The sequence below is a fragment of the Stomoxys calcitrans genome, chromosome 3, assembly GCF_963082655.1.
Source record: "Stomoxys calcitrans chromosome 3, idStoCalc2.1, whole genome shotgun sequence".
Classification (NCBI taxonomy): Eukaryota; Metazoa; Arthropoda; class Insecta; order Diptera; family Muscidae; genus Stomoxys; species Stomoxys calcitrans.
The window spans coordinates 157,530,153-157,555,602 of NC_081554.1; the positions used below are offsets into that span (position 1 = coordinate 157,530,153).

General features: G+C 39.2%; 1 protein-coding gene across 2 annotated transcripts in view; it reads left to right on the forward strand.

Annotated features, from left to right (window-relative positions):
• LOC106090654 (discoidin domain-containing receptor 2) overlaps nucleotides 1-25,450 on the forward strand; it is a 236,296-nt gene that overhangs the window by 128,306 nt on the left and 82,540 nt on the right. For both annotated transcript variants that reach the window (XM_059364305.1, XM_059364306.1), the window contains exons 4-5: nucleotides 12,864-13,095; nucleotides 13,307-13,454. In XM_059364305.1, the coding sequence (XP_059220288.1) occupies nucleotides 12,864-13,095; nucleotides 13,307-13,454 (380 nt within the window). The remainder of the gene's footprint in view (nucleotides 1-12,863; nucleotides 13,096-13,306; nucleotides 13,455-25,450) is intronic.

The window sequence follows — 25,450 nt, forward strand, 5'->3', positions numbered from 1 at the left end:
AGCAGTTTATAGACCGATTCGGATCATACTTGGCACGGACGCTGAAAATCATAGCAAAAATCTTTGAATTCAATTTCAGTCAAATAAGATGAAGATTTGGGGCTCAAAAAGCCAAATCCAGAAATAGGTTTATATGGGGTTACACCGGTTAATAGACCGTTTCGGATCATGCTCAACACTGATGTTGAAAGTCAGAACGAAAGTCCTTGTGCCTAATTTCAGCTTAATGGGATGAAAACTGAGTCTTTTAGGGAATCAAGCAGTAAAATCCGGGGATCGGCTTGTATGGGGACTTGACTGCTTGAGCCCCTAAATGACGCAGTTTTCATCCGATTAAGCTGAAATGTTTGAAATTCATTTTCGTCACTGATGTTGGAAGTCAAAATGGAAGTTTTTGTGCCACATTTTACCCAAATAAGATGCAAATGGAGGCTTCTAGGAATTCAAGAAGGAATCGGTTTAAATGGAGGATTTACCAGTTTATAGACCGATTCGGATTATACTCGGCACTGAGGTTGAAAGACAGAAGTCTTGGTGCCAAATTTGAGGTAAATCGGATGAAAACTGATGCTTCAGAAGTCAAAACTTGGAATCGGTTTATATGGGGACTATATCCATTTGCAACCCCCAACGACGTACATCGATAAGATGTAGGTCGAACACCATCGTGATTTGGACAGACAAACAGACAGGCAGGCTGACGGATAGACGGGCTGACGGACATGACTAAATCGAGTCAGAATGTCAATACGATCAAAATAAGTTTACTTTATAGTGTCTCAGCTCAATGGTTCGAAGTATTATAAACGGAATGACTAGATTAGTATACCCCATCCCCCATTTTCAACCAAACTTAAAGTGAAAAGCTTCCAAGTAAACCGATTTTCCAGCTAGAGGGCGCAATTTTCATTCGATATCAATAAAATTTTGCAGATTGTAATTTATTACAACTTTCAACATCGACACCCAGTAATTTCCTTGCTGGTTCATAGGCTTATATAGCTCCAATATAACGCGATATCCCCATTTAACTTTATGCGCCGCTAGGTGGCGCAATTATTATCCTTTTCAGATGAAATTTTGCAAATAGTTTTTCGTTTTAACTTCCAAAATCCACACCAATCATGGTTCAAATCAGCCTCTAACCTGATATAGCTCCCAGGTAAACCGATCTCTCGAGATGTTTACTTGAGATGCTAGAGGGCGCTATTATTCATGACAAGTTTGGCCCAAATCCTATAAAAATTCTTTTAAAAAAAACTTAACGGATGGTATTCATGGTGGTGAAAGCCGAAGATTTATTCCAATCGAACTGAACTTACTCTCTCTTGTTTTTATTAAAATGTTGCATACTTCCGGGCTTAACATTATAGCAGTATATGTTGCCGCAATTCAAAGATCCACACACAATTTTGTTTTGGAAGTGAAACAAACTTATTAGTTGTTTTTCTAATTTTGTTAAGGCCATTCAATTAGGCAATTTTGATATTAAGCAATTGTTGGTGCCCTATTTACTTTATTTAACAATATGTAGCATACTTTAGGGATTAACATGCCTCTTTATATATATTGCCTTCATTTTGGGGCAACATTTACCCAATATCGTTAAGAAAAGAAATCATCTTCTTCTACTTTTATCTCCTATAATCCACTCCAACATTTTGCTGTTGACATATGCTTGTCGAACTAAATTTTTATGATATGTTGAGCTCAAAAGAACAAATACTCTAAAGATCTCAGAACTAAACTACAAACAAATACTCATATATGGCTGCTCCACATTTAAGCCATTTTATCATTACATTTTGTAATAATTTTTCATTTCTAGCTGGTTTTCTCTATGTGTGGATTTCATAAAAATCATCATCTTCATCGAATACTTCCTCTACTTTGTGTGTAAATGACTATGCGCTAGATGGCTATGTCTAGCTGTCTGTCTGTCGCTCTGTCTACATGTTCAAGTGCTAAGTAATTACCAAGAAAATATAAGTTGTCTATAAAGATGAAGCAGAAAACGAAACAAAAAAAAAAATTATAACTTAAAAATAAAGAAAACACACACTCGCTTGGCCGTGATGAGGCAGTCAGTAAGTGAAGCAAGAGGAAAAGTCAAAGCATTACCACTAGAAAATAATACAGCAACATAATTTTTAGTTAGAGCTGAGGAAGAAGAAATGAGAAGAAATTTTCAAAGATAGTCTGATGCAGATGGGGGACCGTAGCCACACACACACACAAGATCCCCTAGACATCAAAGCAATAAAAGCCGCCTTAGCCAACATCAGCATCATTAACGGCCTGCCATATGAATGGAACACCTTTTGGGTAAGGGGGCTGTAGACCATATGACCTGCAATACAAATTAACCACCGTTGTATAGATTGTTGCTTGGTGGCCTATACCTGCTGTAATGAACTTTTTCTGGAGAGCACCTTTGAAGAAAAAAAAAAAAAAACTAATTTTTTCTGAAATTGCATTTTTGTTGAAACGTTTAAGTGCTTGGCCATAAAAAGCATTTCTATTTCTGGGAAATTGTTTTCTATTTTCTACTCGGCATTTTCTTTGGCTTTCTTTGTGGTTTTCTTCCCCTCACAAACACCAAAAACAAAATATGTTGAAATTTTATTTCATCAAGTTGAATGGGTTATCATTGCATTTGCTTGATGGTTTGATTCCTTAATGTTTCTATTGTTGCCTTATCTCAAGTGCTGGAAAATGATCTTAATTTTGGTGTTTATGATGTTTAATGATAAACATCAGTTGATGCAATTGTTCCAACTTTAATGATAGTTGGCCTCAAGTTGAGTCTATGTAAAAAACAAAAATACAGAACTTTGTTAAAGGCGTTTTTTGTTGATATTCGTAGAATCATTAAATTTTTTAATGCTCTGGGGAATTGCAGAGCACATCATCTAAAAGTATGTCATTGTAATGACATACAACTTGGATTGTGGTTTCCGAATCATGGTTTTTTTCGAAAGTGAGAAATATAAAAGCAGACAAATTTTTATGAACTTCCGTTTTTTTTTTTTTGAGATTGAAAGAAGAAAATTTGTTCAATTTTGTAAACAAAATATTAAGACAATGGCATGAAGAATAAGTAAAGAAGTGCTAAATCACCCCTGTAGCTAAAGAGAAAGAAAGATCGGATTACCAGTTTTGGGGTCTTGAATACAACTCCAACTGAGCCTTTGGGTCTGTCGTTTATTTCTTATCTTAATAGGCAAATTTGTCAAAGTGAGTTTATTTTCAGTCTATATAGTGACAGCCATTCCAAATAAGTGCTCTGTTTTAGGTCCTACTGTTTATATGACGACAATACCGATTATGTACATATAACTAAAAAATCTAAATCCTTGGAGTAGGAGATGGATATTACAGTGCATTGCTGACAGAATAAAGAAATTCTGAACCTTTTATCTCATGTGAAAAGAATTCAGTTTACGAAATATAAAATTCTTCTCCCTATAGTCTTTTAAAGTCTCAGTTATCCTTCTACTAGCGCCGGAGATCTACTTAATTTTCTTAAATGCCACCTTCTGGATTTAACCAAATATTCAGCCCTTACATCTAAAAATAACACTAAAAAATCACTTCATTCTCCTTAATTTAGCCATTACGTCCTTCGAAAAAAAACCATGAAAACCATTAACCAAAAAAAACCCCAGCACCCTGCCAAGTTTTTTGTTTTCTTGCACCAAAAAACAAAACAAAAAAAAAATCCAAAAAAATTAACATATCAATAAATGCTTAAGACAGACATGCTGCTTAAAAAAACAACGCCTTAAAGAGAAGTGGCTGGCTGAAAACAAAATCATCGCAAAAAAAATTACCAACAAAAGTGATTTTTCATTTTATCAAACAGCAGAAGAACGAATGAACCCCTCCATAACTAAGACACTTTGGCCACAGCCAAAGATGGCGGGAGAAGAAAAATATTAATCCTTAATTACCAAGACAACATCCTGCTGAGTTTGAAGCAAACCAAACAAAATCAGGAAAAAAGCAGGAACTAAAAACAGCAGCACCAGCAACAGCACTACAGAAATCCCCAGCTATAAAGATCCATTACACTTAACTGCAAGAGCCATATACAACAATAACAGCACAAACAGACTCCCAAATGAGCTTGAGGTTTGAACTCCAGCGCATAAAAAGACATCATACCCAGCAGTGAAATAGAAGGAGAAAAACCAAGACCCTGCCATCCAGCCAGCCAGAGTCAGCCAGCTAGTAGCCAGCTCGGAAGGAAAAGATGAAGACAAACAAAACAAAAATCACACAACGACTTAACGAACTTAACAAGTCACCAGAAGCAATTTTCATAGAAAGAGGGGTTCCTGATAAGGGTTGCCAATGTAAAACGGAAACCAATTATGATTTGTTTGTTTGTTCCGTATAGACTCAAAATCAATTACCTCGAAATTTTCACAAATTGTATAGAATGGTCTGGAAGAAAACATATGCTTTAAAATTTGCTGATATCGGGAGGGGGCGGACCCTCCCCCTTTCTCCAAAAGTACTACCCAAAAATAAAAATATACCGATCAGAACAATATAGGACTCAAATCAAAGGTATTCAGGAGAGGAGTACGTATTTCATAATAATAGTTGGGTCCACGTTCCTGGGGAGCCGCCCCAGCCCCAAAACCCCTTAAAATAGGTTTATTTGACGATCATGACAATATGGGACTCAAATGAAAGGTATTCGGGAGTAGATTACAAATATAGGCAGGAAGAAGGAATAGGCTTTATAATTTTTTGATATCGGAAGGGGATGGATCCTCCCCCGTTACCCCAAAAATACCACCCAAAATCAAAAGTGGGCCGATAAGAACAATATGGATATCAAATGAAAGGTATTGGAGATTAGAAAATGAATATCGTATTAAATGTTGAGTCTAAGTACCCAGCGGGCCGCCCCAACCCCAAAACTCCTCTAAGCAGATATATTCACCGTTCCTATCAATATGAGGCTCCAATGAAAAGTATTCGGCAGTAGATTACAAATATGGCATACAAAAATTAGGTACAAGTAATGGGAGGATGCCCCATACCCAAATATCCCCAAATGGGCATATCATCCGACCATGGCTATATGGGATTTAAGTAAAATATATTTGGGAGTAGATTACGAATATGACATTAAAGTTTGGTTTCAAGTAAAGGTGGCGCTTTTCCTACTAAAAATACGTCGAATAGGTTAATTGACCCATTTGAGAGGACAAACCGAATTTGATATCCAATTTTGTATCCAAGTGTTTGGGGGTACGCCCTAAATCACCCCCTAAACTGAACTTCATTTCCGACTATGGCAATATAGAGCTTAAATCATCGGTATTTTGGGAGCAAAGTACCGGTGGCCTCCCAGCCCCAAAATTCCTTCCAAACGGTTTATACTTACCGACCATGGCAATATAGGGCTCAAACTAAATAGTTTTGGAAGTGGATCACGAATTTGACACCATATTTGAAACGAAATGTCTCCCCTACAAAGCACTTCCCATTACCCTAATTTTCAAAAATTCCAGATCTCCGAGATCTCTCGAGGTTATGTGATTCGTCCGGAATTTGTTTGCACTCTCACATTTACTAAAAACAAACATGGTTTCTATTGTGGGGATCGGGTGCCGCGGGGCCAGCCCTAACCTCGCCAAATGGATGTATAGACCAATCACGACAATATAGAGCCATGTGTTTGTGGAGTAGCCCCACTGAACGTCATGCCGCAGTTCGACATCTCTTTGGGGAGAATTGTTTACACGACCATGAATGACAAGGTACCTCGCAAATGCCACCAGCATTGAGAGGTGATTACCACTGCTTTAAATTTTGTCCGATGTTCTCGCCAGGATTCGAACACAGGCGTTCGGCGTCATAGGCGGACATAAGCTTCAGTGGCGCAGCGGAGCGGGCCCAGTTCGGCTAGTTATTTATATTCTTGATTTTTCAGACATTGTAAGTCGATTGACCCATGATCATCCTTATCTCGACAGCACTTTCTGATGAACTTCCTATCTGCATGAAATTTTCCGCAGAAACTATGGCGGGCCTTTGTCCCAAACACTGTCTTCAGATACGTATTCCTTGAGTTCTGCACCCTTTGAAGTGAATTTTCCAGAAAATATTACGGAATAAGTTCTATGCTTTGCTACACAAGATGGGTATCATATCGTACTCCAGTCTAGAAAGCATTTAATTTTATTCCCATATTTTCCCAGTCGATCTTCATGTGCGCTGGAGCAGTTTTGGTGGTGCCTCACGTACCCCCAATCCTCCCCATTATTGCTGTGACTGTATCACTGACTATGTTTCCAGATTTGTGATGTTGGGTATTTCAAGAAAAATATGCATAACATCTCTTACATAGTCTGATACATCTCCGTGATATGATAAAAATTACTCAGAGACAAAGATGGCGTACCGCAGAGTAGCACCTCTTCCTTGAGAGCTATTACTCTGCTGTGCAGGTCGCAGTTTTCATCCGATCGTCTTAAAATTTGGTATACGTATGTTTTTCGGCATTGAGACGAAGCCTATTGAAATTGAAAAAAATCGGTTCAGATTTTGATATAGCTCCCATATATATGTTTGTCCGATTTGCAGTAATAATGCAATAAAATACTCATTTGATAACCGATTCTCACGAATTCTAGCAGGAATGACTTTCTCTTAGCCACTCTTGGAGGTCACCGTAGCGCTGAACGCCTGGGTTCGAATCCTGGCGAGACCATCAGAAAAATTTTTCAACGGTGGTTTTCCCCTCCAAATGCTGGCAACATTTGTGAGATACTATGCCATGTAAAACTTCTCTCCAAAGAGGTGTTGCACTGCGGCATGCCGTTCGGACTCGGCTAGAAAAAGGAGGCCCCTTATCATTGAGCTTAAATTTTAATCGGACTACACTCATTGATATGTGAGAAGTTTGCCCCTGTTCCTTAGTGGAATGTTCATGGGCAAAATTTGCATTTTGCATACTGTGAGCAGTGCTAGGCTCTTCGTCTGCCGTGTGGAGTATGGTTCAGGACGGACCATATAAGAATTTTGTTCACTTGGGACCATATTTGGTTGTAGCAGCCATATATACCGATTTCTTTCATCCATAAAATGGGTGTTTATTACACGATTTTGTTGAAATTTAGTACGGTGTAGAGGTCTAATACAATTAGACCTCTACACAGCCTTGCCGAATATGCTGCACATATACTGCCACATATACCGATCTCCCGATTTATGATCTTGAACACAGATAAGGCCCCTTTATTACTCGATTTTGCTGAATTTTGGTAAAGTTACAGAATAATTTCGCGCTGGACTTGTCCTAGTACCGTTGCTTGATATGCAACATCCTTTTTGGTTACAAAAACTAATGCACTTGTGATACCATGTACTGAGAAGTGGTTGATAATACAAAAAAAAAAAAATGGTAACCCTACCCTCTGTTGTCGGGCTGGCGTTTCGGAGTCTGTGACGACTGCTGTGGTTTGCTCTTTTGCGGTAACGAATTTCAAAAATGATAACATGGCCAAGAATTGACGTTTTATACACAAAATGTTGAAGCTATAAACGCAATTTACATTAAAATCTTTAGTATTGGCCACAAAATTGGACAAAACCAAAACCAAAAAAAAAAAAAAACAACGACAAAATGCAAAGGAAAAAAAATCACTAAAATCAGCCTCACAAACAAATCTTAAAAACGCCACTTAAACGTCGAAGACTAATGTATGCCCCCTGAGCAACGACAACGATATCAAATGACTAAGGCAGCTTTAAGGAACATTGGGGACAGCAGGAATACCACAATAAAAAAAGGAAAGCAAAAAAAAAAAAAAAAAACTTTAAAAAGAACAAATCAAAATCATTTGGTTAAGACTTCTTAAACCAATCGTTTTATAGAACATGACCATCATCAAGAATGAGGACTATGTTAAAAGGAGAGGGTGATATGAAAATTCTGGGAAAAACTTAAGTGAAAAACCAGTAAGGAAGGGCAAACGACGGGCGGTGCCGACTGTATAATACCCTACAACTACCCTATAAATACACTGTGGGAGCTATATCCAATTCTGAACCAATTTTGATCGACCTCGGCGAGCAAATATATTCAAACTGTTATAACTACGGTTGAAAAATGACAACATTATTGGAAATTGCCTAAAATGTGACAAACATATATATGGGAGCTATATCTAATTCTGAACCGATTTCGAGCAAACTTCTCAGATAATGTGGAAGTCGTCGAGCAAGGCATTGTACAAAGTTTTGGGAAAATTGGTTAACAAATTTGATTGCAATGGCTCTAGGAGTGAAAATCGGGCGATATATATACATGAGAGCTATATCTACATCTGAACCGATTTCTATGAAATTCACCAGTAATTTCGAGAGTCATAAGAAAATCCATCCCGCCAAATTTCGAGGGAATGGGTTAACAACTGACCATTTTATTGCATTATTACTGCAAATCGGACGAACATATATATGGGAGCTATATCCAAATCTGAAACGATTTCAAGCAATCTTCTCATATATTGCGGTAGTCGTTGAGGAAGGCGTTGTTCAAAATTTTGGAATGGCTTTAGGAGTGAAAATCGGGCTATGTATATATATGAGAGCTATTGTATATCTAACTCGGAACCGATTTCTATGAAATTCACCAGTAATGTCGAGAAACTCAAAAAAATCCTTCCTACTAAATTCTGAAAAAATCGGTAACAAAAGATCATTTTATTGCATTACTTCTGCAAATCGGACGAACATATACAATATATGGGAGCTATATGCAAATCTGATTCGATTTTTATACCCTTCACCATGGAATGGGGGTATACTAATTCCGTCATTCTGTTTGTAACACCTCGAAATATTCGTCTGAGACCCCATAAAGTACATACATTCTTGATCGTCCTGTCATTTTAGGTCGATCTAGTCATGTCCGACCGTCCGTCCGTCCGTCTGTCTGTCGAAATCACGCTAACTTTCGAAGGAGTACAGCTAGCCGCTTGAAATTTTGCACAAATACTTTTTATTAGTGTAGGTCGGTTGGTATTGTAAATGGGCCAAATCGGTCCATGTTTTGATATAGCTGCCATATAAACCAATCTTGGGTCTTGACTTCTTGAGCCTCTAGAGTGCGCAATTCTTATCCGATTGGGATGAAAGTTTGCACAACGTGTTTCGTTAAGATATCCAACAACTGTGCCAAGTATGGTTCAAATCGGTTCATAACCTGATATAGCTGTCATATAAACCGATCTGGGATCTTGACTTCTTGAGACTCTAGAGGGCGCAAATCTCGTCCGATTTGACTGAAATTTTGGATGAGGTGTTTTGTTATGACTTCCAATAACTGTGCTTAAATTTGCACGTAGTGTTTTGGTATCACTTCCAACAACTGTGCTTAGCATGATTCAAATCGGTATATAACCTGATATAGCTGCCATTTAAACCGATCTGGGATCTTGACTTCTTGAGCCTCTAGAGGGCGCAATTCTCGTCCGATTTGACTGAAATTTTGCACGTGGTGTTTTGTTGTGACTTCCAACCACAGTGTTAGGTATGGTTCAAATCGGTAAATGTTTTGATATAGCTACCATATAAATCGATTTTGGGTCTTGACTTCTTAAGCTTCTACTGGGCGCAAATCTCGTCTGATTTAACTGAAATTTTGCACGTGGTGTTTTGGTATCACTTCCAACAACTGTCCTTAGTATGATTTAAATCGGGTCATAATCTGGTATAGCTGTCACATAAACGATCTGGGATCTTGAAATCTTGAACCTCTAGAGGGCGCAATTCTCATCCGATTTGGCTTAAATTTTGTATTCTTGAACCTCTAAAGGGCGCAATTCTCATCAGATTTGGCTTAAATTTTGTACAACAGCTTCTCTCATGACCTTCAACATACATGTCTAATATGGTCTAAAACGATCAATAGCTTGATACAGCTCCCATATAAAGCGAACTCCCGATTTTGTTTTCTGAGCCCCTACAAGGCGCAATTATTATCCGAATGAACTGAAATATTACACAATGACTTCTACAAGTTCTGCATTCATTTATGGTCCGAATCGGACTATAACTTGATATAGCTCCAATGGCATAGCAGATCTTATTCAATATTCTTTGTTTGCCTAGAAAGAGATACCGGGCATAGAACTCGACAAATGCGCTCCATGGTGGAGGGTATATAAGATTCGGCCCAGCCGAACTTAGCACGCTCTTACTTGTTTCCAATTTCAATAGGCTTCGTCCCTAGGCCGAAAAACATGCTTGTACCAAATTTGAAGACGATCAAATGAAAATTGCGACCTGTAGTTTGTACACAAATTAACATGGACATACGGACAGGTGGACAGATAGACAGACAGACGGACAGGTTGACAGATAGACAGACAGACGGGCATAGCTTAATCGAATCAGAAAGTGATTCTGGATCGATTGGTATACTTATCAATGGGTCTATCTCTCTTCCTGTTGGGTGTTACAAACTAATTCACTAAGTTATAATACCCTGTACCACAGTAGTGGTGTAGGGTATAAAAAAGATGAAGACCGAAGATTTTCAAGGGTTACAATATAAAATTCATTTCATTTAAAAAAAAAAACCCAATATTTTAAAGAATTTCCAGGATATTTGCAGTTTGAGTCTACCAGTCCAATTGAATGTTTTTTTCCTTAATGGTTAACTCTTGCCTCGTCTTACTACTCATTGCACGTACCATTTAAGGCATTTTAAACATGGAAGCTTTTTCTCTATCTTTTTTTTCACAAATCCTCATACCTACAAAAAGCCAAACATTAATTTTATTTTCTGCAGACGATGACGTTTGGTGATATTGAATAAAAGGTGACTTTATGCAGTAGTTGTGCTACTCTTCCACCGCTGCTGCTGCCTTTTGTTATTGGCAAGCAACATTTGCAACAAACACACGAGCTCGAACTTGAAGGGGGGAAAACGCTTAATTTTCATGAATCTGCTGCCGCTGCCACATCGCTATGTGGGGCCAGGCTGTCATTTAATGTCAATTAATTTATAGGAAATTTTTTTCCATCATCCAGCCAACGAAAGGCAGCCAGCACCAGGCGGCTGGCTGAGTATCAACCACAGCCAACTGTCTGACTGTGATTGGAAAAACTTAGTGCTGCAGTCTTTGTGGCTTTGGCAGGCAGATTGCATGGAATGGGTGGTATATGTGTGAATGATAAAGCCCATGTTATTTGAATCATCACTGGATTTTGTGTTGTTTTTTATACCCTCCACCATAAGATGGGGGGTATACTAATTTCGTCATTCTGTTTGTAACTACTCGAAATATTCGTCTGAGACCCCATAAAGTATATATATTCTTGATCGTCGTGAAATTTTATGTCGATCTAGCCATGTCCGTCCGTCTGTCCGTCCGTCCGTCCGTCCGTCCGTCCGTCCGTCCGTCCGTCCGTCCGTCCGTCTGTCTGTCGAAAGCACGCTAACTTCCGAAGGAGTAAAGCTAGCCGCTTGAAATTTTGCTCAAATACTTCTTATTAGTGTAGGTCGGTTGGTATTGTAAATGGGCCATATCGGTCCATGTTTTGATATAGCTGCCATATAAACCGATCTTGGGTCTTGACTTCTTGAGCCTCTAGAGTGCGCAATTCTTATCCGATTGGAATGAAATTTTGCATGACGTGTTTTGTTATGATATCCAACAACTGTGCCAAGTATAGTTCAAATCGGTTCATAACCTGATATAGCTGCCATATAAACCGATCTTGGGTCTTGACTTCTTGAGCCTCTAGCGTGCGCAATTCTTATCCGATCGGAATGAAATTTTGCACGACGTGTTTTGTTATGATATCCAACAACTGTGCCAAGTATGGTTCAAATCGGTTCATAACCTGATATAGCTGCCATATAAACCGATCTTGGGTCTTGACTTCGTGAGCCTCTAGAGTGCGCAATTCTTATCCGAATGGAATGGAATTTCGCACGACGTGTTTTGTTTCGATATCCAACAACCTTGCCAATTATGGTTGAAATCGGTCCATAACCTGATATAGCTGCCATATAAACCGATCTTGGGTCTTGACTTCTTGAGCCTCTAGAGGGCACAATTCTTATCCGATTTGAATGAATTTTTGCACGAAGTATTTCGTTATGATATTCAACAACTGTGCCAAGTATGGTTGAAATCGGTCCATAACCTGATATAGCTGTCATATAAACAGATCTGGGGATTTGACTTCTTGAGCTTCTAGAGGGCGCAATTCCTATCCGATTTGGCTGAAATTTTGCATGACGTATTTTATTTTTACTTTCAACAACTGTGTCGAATAAGGTTGAAATCGGTTCACAACCTGATATAGCTGCCATATAAACCGATCTGGGACCTTGACTTCTTGGCCCCTAGAGGTCGCAATTATTATCCGATATGCCTGAAATTTTGTACGACGGATCCTCTCATGACCATCAACAAACGTGTTTATTATGGTCTGAATCGGTCTATAGCCCGATACAGATCCCATATATATCGTTCTCTCTATTTTATTTCGTGAGCCCCAATGGGCGCAATTCTTATACGAATTGGCTGACATTTTACCGAACCATATCTTGATATCGTTTTAATAGCAGAGCAACTCTTTTCTTATATCCTTTTTTGCCTAAGAAGAGATGCCGGGAAAAGAACTCGACAAATTCGATCCATGGTGGAGGGTATATAAGATTCGGCCCGGCCGAACTTAGCACGCTTTTACTTGTTTCTTTCTATGGTTGTTTTTCGAGATTGCCACAATAATTGTAATTTATGTCCGATGTGTTTTTTATATATGCACAAATCTTTCATTGTTGTTGTTTTTGTTTTGTTTTATTGCCATTCTTGCAGACTGAAAACCGATAATAATGGCGGTGCTTGGTGTCCCAAACATATGGTCTCTAATGCTTTAAAGGAATACCTGCAAGTGGATTTATTGTCGGTGCATGTCATCACGGCAGTGCGTACCCAAGGTCGCTTTGGCAAGGGCCAGGGTCAAGAGTATACGGAGGCATATGTTTTGGAATATTGGAGACCAGGATTCACCAGCTGGAAGCGATGGAAGAACACCCAAGGCAAAGAGGTGAGTAGACATTTTTCATTTCTTCCAATTTCCATTTAACCTATCATCACTAACCATAAAAGTTGTCTTCCAAATTTATGCTCATGTCCACCACTTCAATGATTTCTAAATTATAATTTGCTTTTATCTTTTAACCAGCATTTTATTTCCACTTTTTCTTGTCATTTTCCACACAAAAATCTCAATTTTATTTTTTTCTACACTTTTGCAGATTTTGCCCGGCAACATTAATACCTACAGCGAAGTGGAAAACACTTTACAACCGATTATATTCGCATCGAAGCTACGCATATATCCATATGGTCTATACGATCGTACAGTGTGTTTGAGAGCTGAAATTGTAGGCTGTCCATGGGAAGGTGAGTAATAGCAAATTTTATGAAAACTGATGAAAAAACAGTGAAAAAAAAAATGGAAAGAAACTTTTTTGCTTTGACTTAAGCCATAGAATCACATCATCACATCATCATCATCATCGCCCAGGCGACGAGTCAGTAAATGCAAAACACACTCATCCATGGCAAACATGCATGCATTGGCTGATTTTATAATTTATGGGTTTTCGATAATATATGGACATTTTTAAATTTAAGATGCTGTCTCCTCTTAGCGGAACAAACAGCAGTGCCCATACAATGTGTTGAGTGCTGTGTAGAAAGTTTTAGAGTCTGTGCTTTTTGAGTTAAATATTGCCTTTTTTCCAAATGGACATGAAGAAAATCAAACAAAATAAATTGATCATTCTAATGATTTTTATATGCATCGTGAGCAAATCGCTTCGAAATGGAAAATCATAATTTGTGTTCAAAGATGTGATGCGGTAATTAAGAGATATTATAAATTTGGGCCAAAATTTTAAGGGGTTTACTGGATTCCTACTGTCCCCTTCTACTTTCGATAAATGAGAAAAAATATAAAAGTTAAAAATATGTAATAATAGGAGTTATTTAAAAAAAAAAAGACATAAGGTAGGGCACTTAAATCAATGTGAGTGAATTCCTACAGTCCCCTACTCCTAAAGAAAGAACAATCCCATGGCAGCCGGTTGTACGTACCGGATTGACCCGATGAAGTCCTTCATCGGCAAGGGCTGCCGCCTCAGTGTACAACACACTGCTACAACAACAACAACAACTAAAGAAAGAATAGCAATGATATAAAACCAGTAGAGAAAGGCAAAAGTCAGGTGTAGCCGACTATAAATACGCTACACCAACGAGTATACATACTACCTTTAATATATATAACCTATGTTTAAATCTAGAACCTTGTAGGACTTTCTTACGATGGGACTTAAATAGTAGCTACTCCAGTCTTAAAAGCGCATATTGGCTAATATATATTGGGTTGACCAAAAAGTAATTGCGGATTTTTTAAAAGAAAGTAAATGCATTTTTAATAAAACTTAGAATGAACTTTAATCAAATATACTTTTTTACACTTTTTTCTAAAGCAAGCTAAAAGTAACAGCTGGTAACTGACAGAAGAATGAATGCAATTACAGAGTCACAAGCTGTGAAAAAATTTGTCAACGAAGACTATATGAAAAATCGGCAATTACTTTTTGGGCAACCCAATACATATATGGGAGCTATGATAAGATTGTACACATATGCTGGGACTTCCAATCGCTTCACAAACAACCATTTTATTCCACTATTATCCGAAATCGGACGAGCATATATATGGAAGCTATATCCAAATCGGAATCGATTTCATCCAATTGCGATAGGCTTCGTCCTTAAGTCAAAACTTATGCATGTGCCAAATTTGAGCAGAGGAAAATTGCGGCCTATCTTATATATAACCAGTAAAAAGGCGTTAAGTTCGGACGGGCCGAACATTGGATACCCACCACCTCGGGTATATATGTAAACCACATTTCATCAAAATCTGGCATACCATATGTCCCATAGCAGTTATATCGAAATATGATCCGATTTGGACCAAATACTAATAAGTAAAAGCCATTGTTCAATTGTGTATAACAAAATATTGCTCTTTTTAGTAGCTATATCTAAAAATAAACCGAAAAGCCTAACCCAAGTCAATGTGTCAAATTTCAGTAAATCGGATTATATATGAGCCTTTTTTTGGGGCCAAGACTTTAAATTGAGATATCGGTCTATATGACAGCTATATGCAAATCTCGATCTATCCAGACCAAATTGCAGAAATATGTGGAGGGGCTTAACATAACTCTCTGTCCCAAATTTCGGCAACATCGGACAAAAAATGCGCCTTTTATGGGCCCAAAACATTAAATCGAGAGATCGGTCTATATGGCAGCTATATCCAAATCTAGATCGATCTAAGCCAAATTGACGAGGGATGTCGAAGGGCCTAACACAACTCACTGTCCCAAATTTCAGCAAAATCGGACAATAAATGCGCCTTTTATGGGCGCAAGACCCTAAATCGAGAGATCGGTCTATATGGCAGCAATATCCAAATCTGGACCGATCTGTGCCATAATGTAGAAGTATGTCAAGGGGCTTAACTTAACTCTCTGTCCAAAATTTCAGCGAAATCGGATAATAAATGTGGCTAAGACCCTAAATCCGCCTATATGGCAGCTATATCCAAATCTGGACCGATCTGGGCCAAATTGGCGAAGGATGTCGAAGGGCCAAACACAACTCACTGTCCCAAATTTCAGCAAAATCGGATAATAAATGTGGCTTTTATGGGCCTAAGACCCTAAATCGGCGGATCGGTCTATATGGCAGCTATAACCAAATCTGGACCGATCAAGGCCAAAGTAACGAAGGATGTCGACGAGCCTAACATAACTCACTGTCCCAAATTTCAGCAAAATCGGATAATAAATGTGGCTTTTATGGGTCTAAGACCCTTAATCCGATGATCCGTCTATATGGCAGCTATATCCAAATATGGACTGATCTGGGCCAAATTGACGAAGGATATCGAAGGGCCTAACATAATTCACTGTACCAAATTAAAGCAAAATCGGATAATAAATGTGGCTTTTATGGGCCTAAGACCCTAAATCCGTCTATATGGCAGCTGTATCCAAATCTGGACCGATCAAGGCCAAAGTAACGAAGGAAGTTGACGAGCCTAACACAACTCACTGTCCCAAATTTCAGCAAAATCGGATAATAAATGTGGCTTTTATGGGCCTAAGACCCAAAATCCGAGGATGGGTCTATATGACAGCTATATCCAAATCTGGATCGATCTGAGCCAAATTGACGAAGGATGTCAAAGGGCCTAACACAACTCACTGTCCCAAATTTCAGCGAAATCGGATAATAAATGTGGCTTTTATGGGCCTAAGACCCTAAATCGGAGGAACGGTCTATATGGCATCTATACCCAAATCTGGACCGATCTGGGCCAAATTGACGAAGGATGTCGAAGGGCCTAACACAACTTACTGTCCCAAATTTCATCAAAATCGGATAATAAATGTGGATTTTATGGGCCTAAGACCCTAAATCGGAGGAACGGTCTATATGGCAGCTATACCCAAATCTGGACCGATCTGGGCCAAATTGACGAAGGATGTCGAAGAGCCTAACACAACTCACTGTCCCAAATTTCAGCAAAATCGGATAATAAATGTAGCTTTTATGGGCCTAAGACCCTAAATCGGCGGACCGGTTTACATGGAGGCTATATGAAGATATAGTCCGATGTAGGCCATCTTCGAACTTAACCTGCTTAGGGACAAAAAAAAAATCTGTGCAAAGACTCAGCTCAATATCTCTATTTTTAAAGACTGCAGAGTGATTTCAGCAGACAGACGGACGGACATGTCTAGATCGTCTTAGATTTTTACGCTGATCAAGAATATATATGCTCCATAGGGTCGGAAATGGATATTTCGATGTGTTACAAACGGAATGACAAAATTAAAATACCCCCATCCTTCGGTGGTGGGTATAAAATTCAATTTGGGTATATATATTACATTGAAATTTTCACACATTGTATAGGTTGGTCTGGAAGGAAACATAGGCTATATAATTTTTTGATATCAGAAGGGGAGCGGGCCTCCCCCTTATCCCAAAAGTACTACTCAAAAATAAAAGTGGACCGATCGGGACCATATGGGATTAAAATGCAAGATATTCAAGAGGAGAGTACGATTTTCGTAATAAAAGTTGGGTCCAAGTACCTGGGGGGCCGCGCCAGCCCCAAACCCTCTAAAAATAGGTTTTTTTTGATGATCATGACAATATGGGACTCAAATGAAAGGTTTTCGGGAGTATATTACGAACATGGTCAGGAAGTAGAAATAGGCTTAATAATTTATTGATAACGGCAGGGGGCGGACCCTCTACCGTTACCCCAAAAACACCACCCAAAATTAAAAGAGGACCGATAAGGACAATATGGCTATCAAATGAAAAGTATGCGGGAGAAGATAACGAATCTGGCATACAAATTCATGTCGAAGTATAGGGAGTCACCCCACTCCCACAAAAATGACCAAAATGGGCACATTAGCCAATCACGGATATATGGGACTCGGTTTGTTTGTTCTGTATTCACTGAAAAACGGCAGAACCGATTTTCTCAAAATTTTCGCATATTGTATATGTTGGTCTGCAAGACAAGATAGGCTATATAATTTGCAGGTATCAGAAGGGGGACGGACCCTCCCCTTATGCCAAAAACACAATCCAAAATCAAAAGTGAACCGATCGGGACAATATAGGTATCAAATGAAAAGTATTGGAGTGTAGAATGCGAAAATGGTATTAAAATTTGGGTTTTAGTACCCATCGGGCCGCCCCAACCCCAAAACTCCCCCAAACAGACATATTGGACGTTCATTTCAATATTGGGCTCAAATGAAAGGTATTCGGGAGTAGATTTCGAATCTGGCATACAAAATCCGATCGAAGTATAGGGAGTCACGCCACCCCTCAAAGACGCCATTAGACCCATTATGGCTATATGATATTTGGCTGAACCGATTTTCTTAAAATTTGCTTAGATTGTGTAGGTTTGTCTGTAAGGAAACATAGGCTAACGGTTTTTAGATAACGGGTAGAGGTAGATCTATCAATATTTAGCCGAAAGTGGTCTGATGGGCACAATAAGGGATATCAAATGAAAGGTTTAGACCAGAAAACGAATATTGTATTATAATTTGGATTCAAGTACCCGACGGTGGGACTCAAAGTAAAGGGATTTGGAAGTGCAGCACGAATTTGATATCCATATTTGAGTCGAAATGTCTGAGGTGCTATCCTCCCTCCAACGAGAACATAACCCCAAAGAATTACCAGTAGGAATTGAAAAGGGGCAAATTCTCACTTATTATGGGAAAAAGGAACTCTATGGATTTTTATTACAAATCCAAATTTGCCCATGAACATTCCATTAAGGAACAGGGGCAAACTTCTGACATTTCAATGAGTGTTGTCCAATTCCAATTTTAAGTTCAATGATAAGTGACCTCCTCTCTTTACTAGTAAACCATTATAACTAAAATCATATTTTCTCATCAACGACATATTCCCTATCCTTTGGGAATAAGCCTTCCCCACAAAGCCACACCTTCTCATCAAGCAAATTTTACTGTAAAGTAATAAAAATTATTTACAACTTAAATGAAATTATAATATTCACAAACATACACATACATTGTGCGATTTAATGTGACGCGACGTCTGGCAATGCCTTTTTTTCGTTTCATATCCATGAGCAAGTCCACCCCCTTTTTTCGGTTTTTTGGTTCATGCTTCCTGGGCTTCCCTGGGAAGTGGCCGGCAGAAAACTGAAATTAAAGCACAGAGAAAAGAAAAACGCCGGCTAAGTAAGCTTGAAAACAAATCAGACATGCCAACAACATTATAACACATATATATATATATGGGACTTTAAAATAATTTACCCATAACTGGGAGTGTAAGTATGTACATGTTCGTAAGTCCTCATATGGGTTTTGACTAGCCATGAGCAAAAAACAACAGAAAAACTGGGATGTGTATGATTCTTACCTTGACTTATCACATTATACCACACCCAATTTGACTATAAGCAAAAGAATTAAAGTTGTCTTTTTTCACCATACCATAGACTAGGAGGCAAGAGTCATGAGTGACAGAGATGTAGTAAAAGAGAGGAGTTTGAAGATATGTATAAACCAAAGTTTTGGAAGTCTTACAGACAATTTTTTGGGGAAAATTTTAAATTTTGGACTTAAAAAAGCTAAAGTCAAATGTGCCACAGGCGTTGGTATGTCTACCTGTTACGCTAAACGCCTAGATTCGAGTCGAGAACAACTCTAATATTTACAGACAACCCACTTTTGGAAGTTGTTCTAAGCTGTGCACCTACTGTACCCATCTACTATGTACAGGTTTTCTAGAAATTTTGTAAAGAAATAATATTTTATTTTTGCTGTATTCCTACTGTCCCCATCTACTATAATCTATGTGTATAAAAATTTGTTTAATTAAAAACCCAATAATTGCGGCATTCTTGAAAAAAATAAAAGGTTCTGTGTTCCTACTGTCATTTGCTACCATGTACTGAACATGTACTGTAGAACCATGGATCGGCTTTTACACGTTCTTTGATTAGTTCTTCCAAAACACATGACATCTGGACCCATATGAAGGAATACAGACCGTATTTGTCATAACTGGAATTCATAAAGAATTACCATGTTGAGAATTTCAGCCAAATCAGATACAGGATCAAGATGTCAAATCCAGTTATGGGAGCTATATCAGGTTATAGGCCGATTTGGACCATGCTTAGCACGATTGTTGGAAGTCATAGCTTAACGTCATGTGCAAAATTTCAATCAAATCGGGTGATAATTGCTCCTTCCAGAGTATCGAGAATTCAAATCTAAAGATCGGTTTATAGACTATTTACACTATGTGCTAAATGTTCGCTAAAACGGATAACAATTGCAGCTTCCAGATACTGAAGATGTTAAATCGGGAGATCGGGTTATATGGGAGCTATATCAGGTTAAGGACGGATTATGATCTCTCCACGGATGTTGGAAGTCGTAAGAGGACACTACATGCGAAATTTCAGCAAAACTATACAACAATGACTTACATGGGCTCATGAATTCAAATTGGGAGTTCGGTTTTTATGGGAGACTAGCTGGACCAGGCCCGTTCCTCTGCGCCTTCTTTCACAATATATTGGACAAAATTGCCCTTTGAATATTTATTGGTCTATGAATTCGCTCGATGGGTTTATGATCATTTCGGTTTGGTTGTCAGATGTATTCTATTTTTAAAGTACTTTATTAGAGCCTGATATTCTGATGGGGATTTTGGTGGATTAAGGGGGTGGTGTGCACCCCCAGAAACATGATCCCGAATGTGGATATCAATTTCGTGCTCTACTCCAAAATACCTTTCATTTGAGCCCCATATTGCCGTGGTCGGTATTGTATTGTATGTCCGATTTGGCTGCGTTTGGTCGTCCCCCAGACACTTAGTCCTGAAAAAATATCAGAATCGTATTTGGGCGGTCTCCAAATACTTGGTGTCACATTTGGATATCAGATTCTTATTTTCTCTCAAATGCCTTTTATTTGTGCCCCATTTTTCCATGGGCAGTAAATAAATTCTGTTTGGGGGGTGTTTTACGGAAGGGGTGGTGGGTGAAACTTGATGCCGAAAGTGGGTATTAATTTCGTGTCCTACTCCCCTATACCTTTCATTTGAGTCCCATATTGCAATGGTCGGTAAATATGTTCGATTTAGGGGTGTTTTTGGAGTGTGGGGACTACCCCCAAGCACTCGGCGCTGAAAAAATATCAGCATCGTGTACTCCTTTTAAAAAATCATTTAAAATAACCCCATATTGCCATTAGGTAAAAAGGATCAAACACTTTGCTCAAAATTGGACATCAAATTCGTTTTCTAATCACAAATACCTTTTATTGTAATAGTCGGCAAATATGTCCGGTTTAGGGGGTGGGTCCTAAAAACTATCAACATCGTGCTTCACTCTCTATGAGCGTTAGACAGATAGCAAGTAGAATAAATAAAACTGCAATACGTTGGGTGTTCATGGCGGCAAGCAATTCTTTGCTGTGCTCCTACTGTCCCTTTTGTTGTTGTTGAGGTGGCAATCCTCATCAAGCTCTTATAGGCGATCAAGTTCGTTCCGGTCTATACGAACAATCGCCGCGGGAACATGATGGCCATTGGTTATTTAAAGGCGCCAAAAACTCGCCTTGTTGTATCGAGCATTGTGGGCGCTCAGTATTTAAGCAAGAGCCCGCGCCACCCAGCCTCTCGCCGAGACTCTCCACTCGCTACAGCTGACTATCCGCGAATGCTTTTGCAGCTACTCCGTATGGAGCATTCCACTATACGCAACCTGTGGACGCCCCCCGGTAGCTCCAGCTAAGCTTCACGTGATAACAAAGACCGCCACACAGATTGGAGCTTAAAGTTTCAGCCTGTGTGATGCTCATAGTTATCCTGTGCCGGGCCTACTGTCCCTATCGCGCGGTTAAGATACAAATTTTATTTCTTGAAAAAATTCTCAAAAAATCTACTGCATACCGAATTTTTCAAGAATTGAAATTTTTATCTTAACCGCGCGATAAGTAAATAGAACAAGCAAAAACTTTTTATTGAAATTTTTTTTGAGCCAAATTCTTTGCTGTGTTCCTACTGTTTCCATGTACTATACGCCAAATTTATAGCCTTGTTTCAAATAATAAAATTTTATCTGAACATTGCAATAAATAGGTGAATAGAACAAGCAAAACAGCCATAGCGGAACATTATTGGGAGTCATATCGGTCCCTAGGGGCCATATATCACCATATTGACCGATTCGGATAAAACTTGGCACTGATCTTGTAAGTCATACGATTGGGTTTTGGACCATGTCTGGGGCTATGTCTGTTTATATGTCGATTCGGATTATACTTGGGATGTTGAACGTCATAATAGAAGTCTTTGTTTCAAGTTTCAGCCAAATTGGATCAAAATTTAGGCTTTTAAGGGTCAAGAAGTCAAATCCGGGGATCGGTTTATATGGGGCTACATCTGTTTATAGACCGATTAGAATCATACTTAGCATGGATGTTGGAAGTCAAAACTCAAGCCTTTGTTTCAAGTTTCAGCCAAATCGAATGAAAATTGAGGTTTCTAAGGGCTCAAGAAGTCAAATTTGGAGATCGGTTTATATGGGGGCTATATCTTTTTATGGACCGATTCGGATCATACTTAGCTAGGATGTTGAAAGTCGCAATTCAAGTCTTTGTTCCAAATTTCAGTCAAACAGGATGTAAATTGAGGTTTCTAAGAGCTCTAAAAGTCAAATCTGGGGATCGATTTATATGGGGGCTATATTTGATATCGGGAAGGGGCGGACCCTCTCCCTTACCCCAAAAGTATTACTCACAAATAAAAGTGTTCCGATCGGAACAATATGGGATTCAAATGAAAGGTATTCAAGAGTAGAATACGAGTCTTATAATAAAAGTTGGATCCAGGTACCTGGGGGGCCGCCCCAACCCCAAAACCCCTTAAAATAGTTTTATTTGACGATCATGACAACATGGGACTCAAATGAAAGGTATTCGGGAGTAGATTACGAATTTTGACAGGAAGTAGGAATAGGCTCTGCAATTTATTGATAACGGAAGAGGGCAGACCCTCCACCGTTACCCCAAAAAATACCACCCAAAATCCAAAGTGGACCGAGTACGACAATATTGGTATCAAATGGAAAGTATGCGGGAGTAGATAACGAATCTGGCATACAAATTCATGCCGAAGTATAGGGGGCCACCCCACCCCCACAAAAACGCCCAAAATGGGCACATTAGCCAATCACGGATACATGGGACTCGGTTTGTTTGTTCCGTATAGACTGAAAAACGGCAGAACCGATTTGCTCGAAATTTTCGCATATTGTGGAAGGAAACATAGGCTATATAGTTTTTCGGTATCGGAAGGGGGACGGACCAAAAACACATTTCAAAATCAAAAGTGGACCGATCGGGACAATATAGGTATCAAATGAAAGGTATTGGAGATTGGAATAGGAATATGGTATTAAAATTTGAGTTTAAGTACCCATCGGGCAGCCCCAACCTCAAAACTCCCCTAAACTGACAAATTGGACCTTCATTTCAATATGGGGCTCAAATGAAAGGTATTCGGGAGTAGATTTCGAATCTGGCGTACAAAATCAGATCGATGTATATGGGGTCACGCCACCACTCAAAAACGCCATTTAACCCATTATGACCATATAATACTTGGCTGAACCGATTTTTTTAATATTTTCATAGATTGTGTACGTTTGTCTGGAAGAAAACATAGGCTATATAATTTTTAGATATCGGATGGAGGCGTACCCTCCCCCTTACGCCACCTATATCCGAAAGTGGTCCGATGGGCACAATCAGGGTATCAAATGAAAGATATTGGAGAGCAGAAAACGAATATGGTAATAAAGTTTGGGATATGGTATTCAGGGCGGAGTAACCCCACACTAAAAAGATATTAGAGAGGTAAAGAAGTCGCAGCAGAGCGGGCCCGGTTCGACTAGTAATCGATATAGGGGCATTAAGGGGAACTGTGCCCGATTTCTTTTTTATACCCTCCACCATAAGATGGGGGGTATACTAATTTCGTCATTCTGTTTGTAACTACTCGAAATATTCGTCTGAGACCCCATAAAGTATATATATTCTTGATCGTCGTGAAATTTTATGTCGATCTAGCCATGTCCGTCCGTCTGTCCGTCCGTCTGTCCGTCCGTCCGTCCGTCCGTCCGTCCATCCGTCCGTCCTACCGTCTGTCTGTCGAAAGCACGCTAACTTCCGAAGGAGTAAAGCTAGGCGCTTGAAATTTTGCACAAATACTTCTTATTAGTGTAGGTCGGTTGGTATTGTAAATGGGCCATATCGGTCCATGTTTTGATATAGCTGCCATATAAACCGATCTTGGGTCTTGACTTCTTAAGCCTCTAGAGTGCGCAATTCTTATCCGATTGGAATGAAATTTTGCACGACGTGTTTTGTTATGACATCCAACAACTGTGCCAAGTATGGTTGAAATCGGTCCATAACCTGATATAGCTGCCATATAAACCGATCTTGGATCTTGACTTCTTGAGCCTCTAGAGGGCGCAATTCTTATCCGATTGGGATGAAATTTTGCACCAAGTGTTTTGTTATGACATCCAACAACTGTGCCAAGTATGGTTGAAATCGGTACATAACCTGATATAGCTGCCATATAAACCGATCTTGGGTCTTGACTTCTTGAGCCTCTAGAGTGCGCAATTCTCATCCGATTAGGATGAAATTTTGCACGACGTGTTTTGTTATTATATCCAACAACTGTGCCAAGTATGGTTGAAATCGGTACATAACCTGATATAGCTGCCATATAAACCGATCTTGGGTCTTGACTTCTTGAGCCTCTAGAGTGCGCAATTCTCATCCGATTAGGATGAAATTTTGCACGACGTGTTTCGATATTATATCCAACAACTGTGCCAAGTATGGTTCAAATCGTTCCATAACCTGATATAGCTGCCATATAAACCGATCTTGGGTCTTGACTTCTTGAGCCTCTAGAGGGCGCAATTCCTATCCGATTTGAATGAGTTTTGGCACGTAGTATTTTGTTATGATGTACAACAACTGTGCCAAATATGGTTCAAATCGGTTCATAACCTGATATAGCTGCCATATAAAGCGGACTTCTTGTTTTGCCTAAGAAGAGATGCCGGGAAAAGAACTCGACATATGCGATCCATGGTGGAGGGTATATAAGATTCGGCCCGGCCGAACTTAGCACGCTTTTACTTGTTAGATATCGGGTGGAGGCGCACCCTCCCCCTTACCCCAAAATCGCCACCCATATGCGAAAGTGGTCCGACAAGGGTATCAAATGAAATGTATTGGAGACCAGAAAACGAATATGGTATTCAGGGCGGAGTGTCCCCACCCTAAAAAGATATTAGAGAGTTAAAGAAGTTGCAGCGGAGCGTGCCCGGTTCGACTAGTAATCGATATAGGCGCATTAAGGGAAACTGTGTCTGATTTCTTTTACAAGCTGCAGCATAATGTTGCCTAACGAACGGTCGTATGGACATTGCGCAGTAGAATTTCACTACCATCAAAGATGAACATTGTGGAGTTCATAATAGATCTTTTGGGTATAAAAGGGAATAAATGACCGGATCGATATGATGGACAACCATTTAGCCGATAGATAAGACAAAAGCCATAGACGTCTTGGTGGTTTGGTCAATAAAAATAAGCCTTAAGTAAAGCATAAGTGGCCAGCGTTTATGTCAAGGCCTAAACAGAAAGAGCGCGTTGAAGAGCGTCACATTGAAAAATGCAACTCTGCAAACAAAT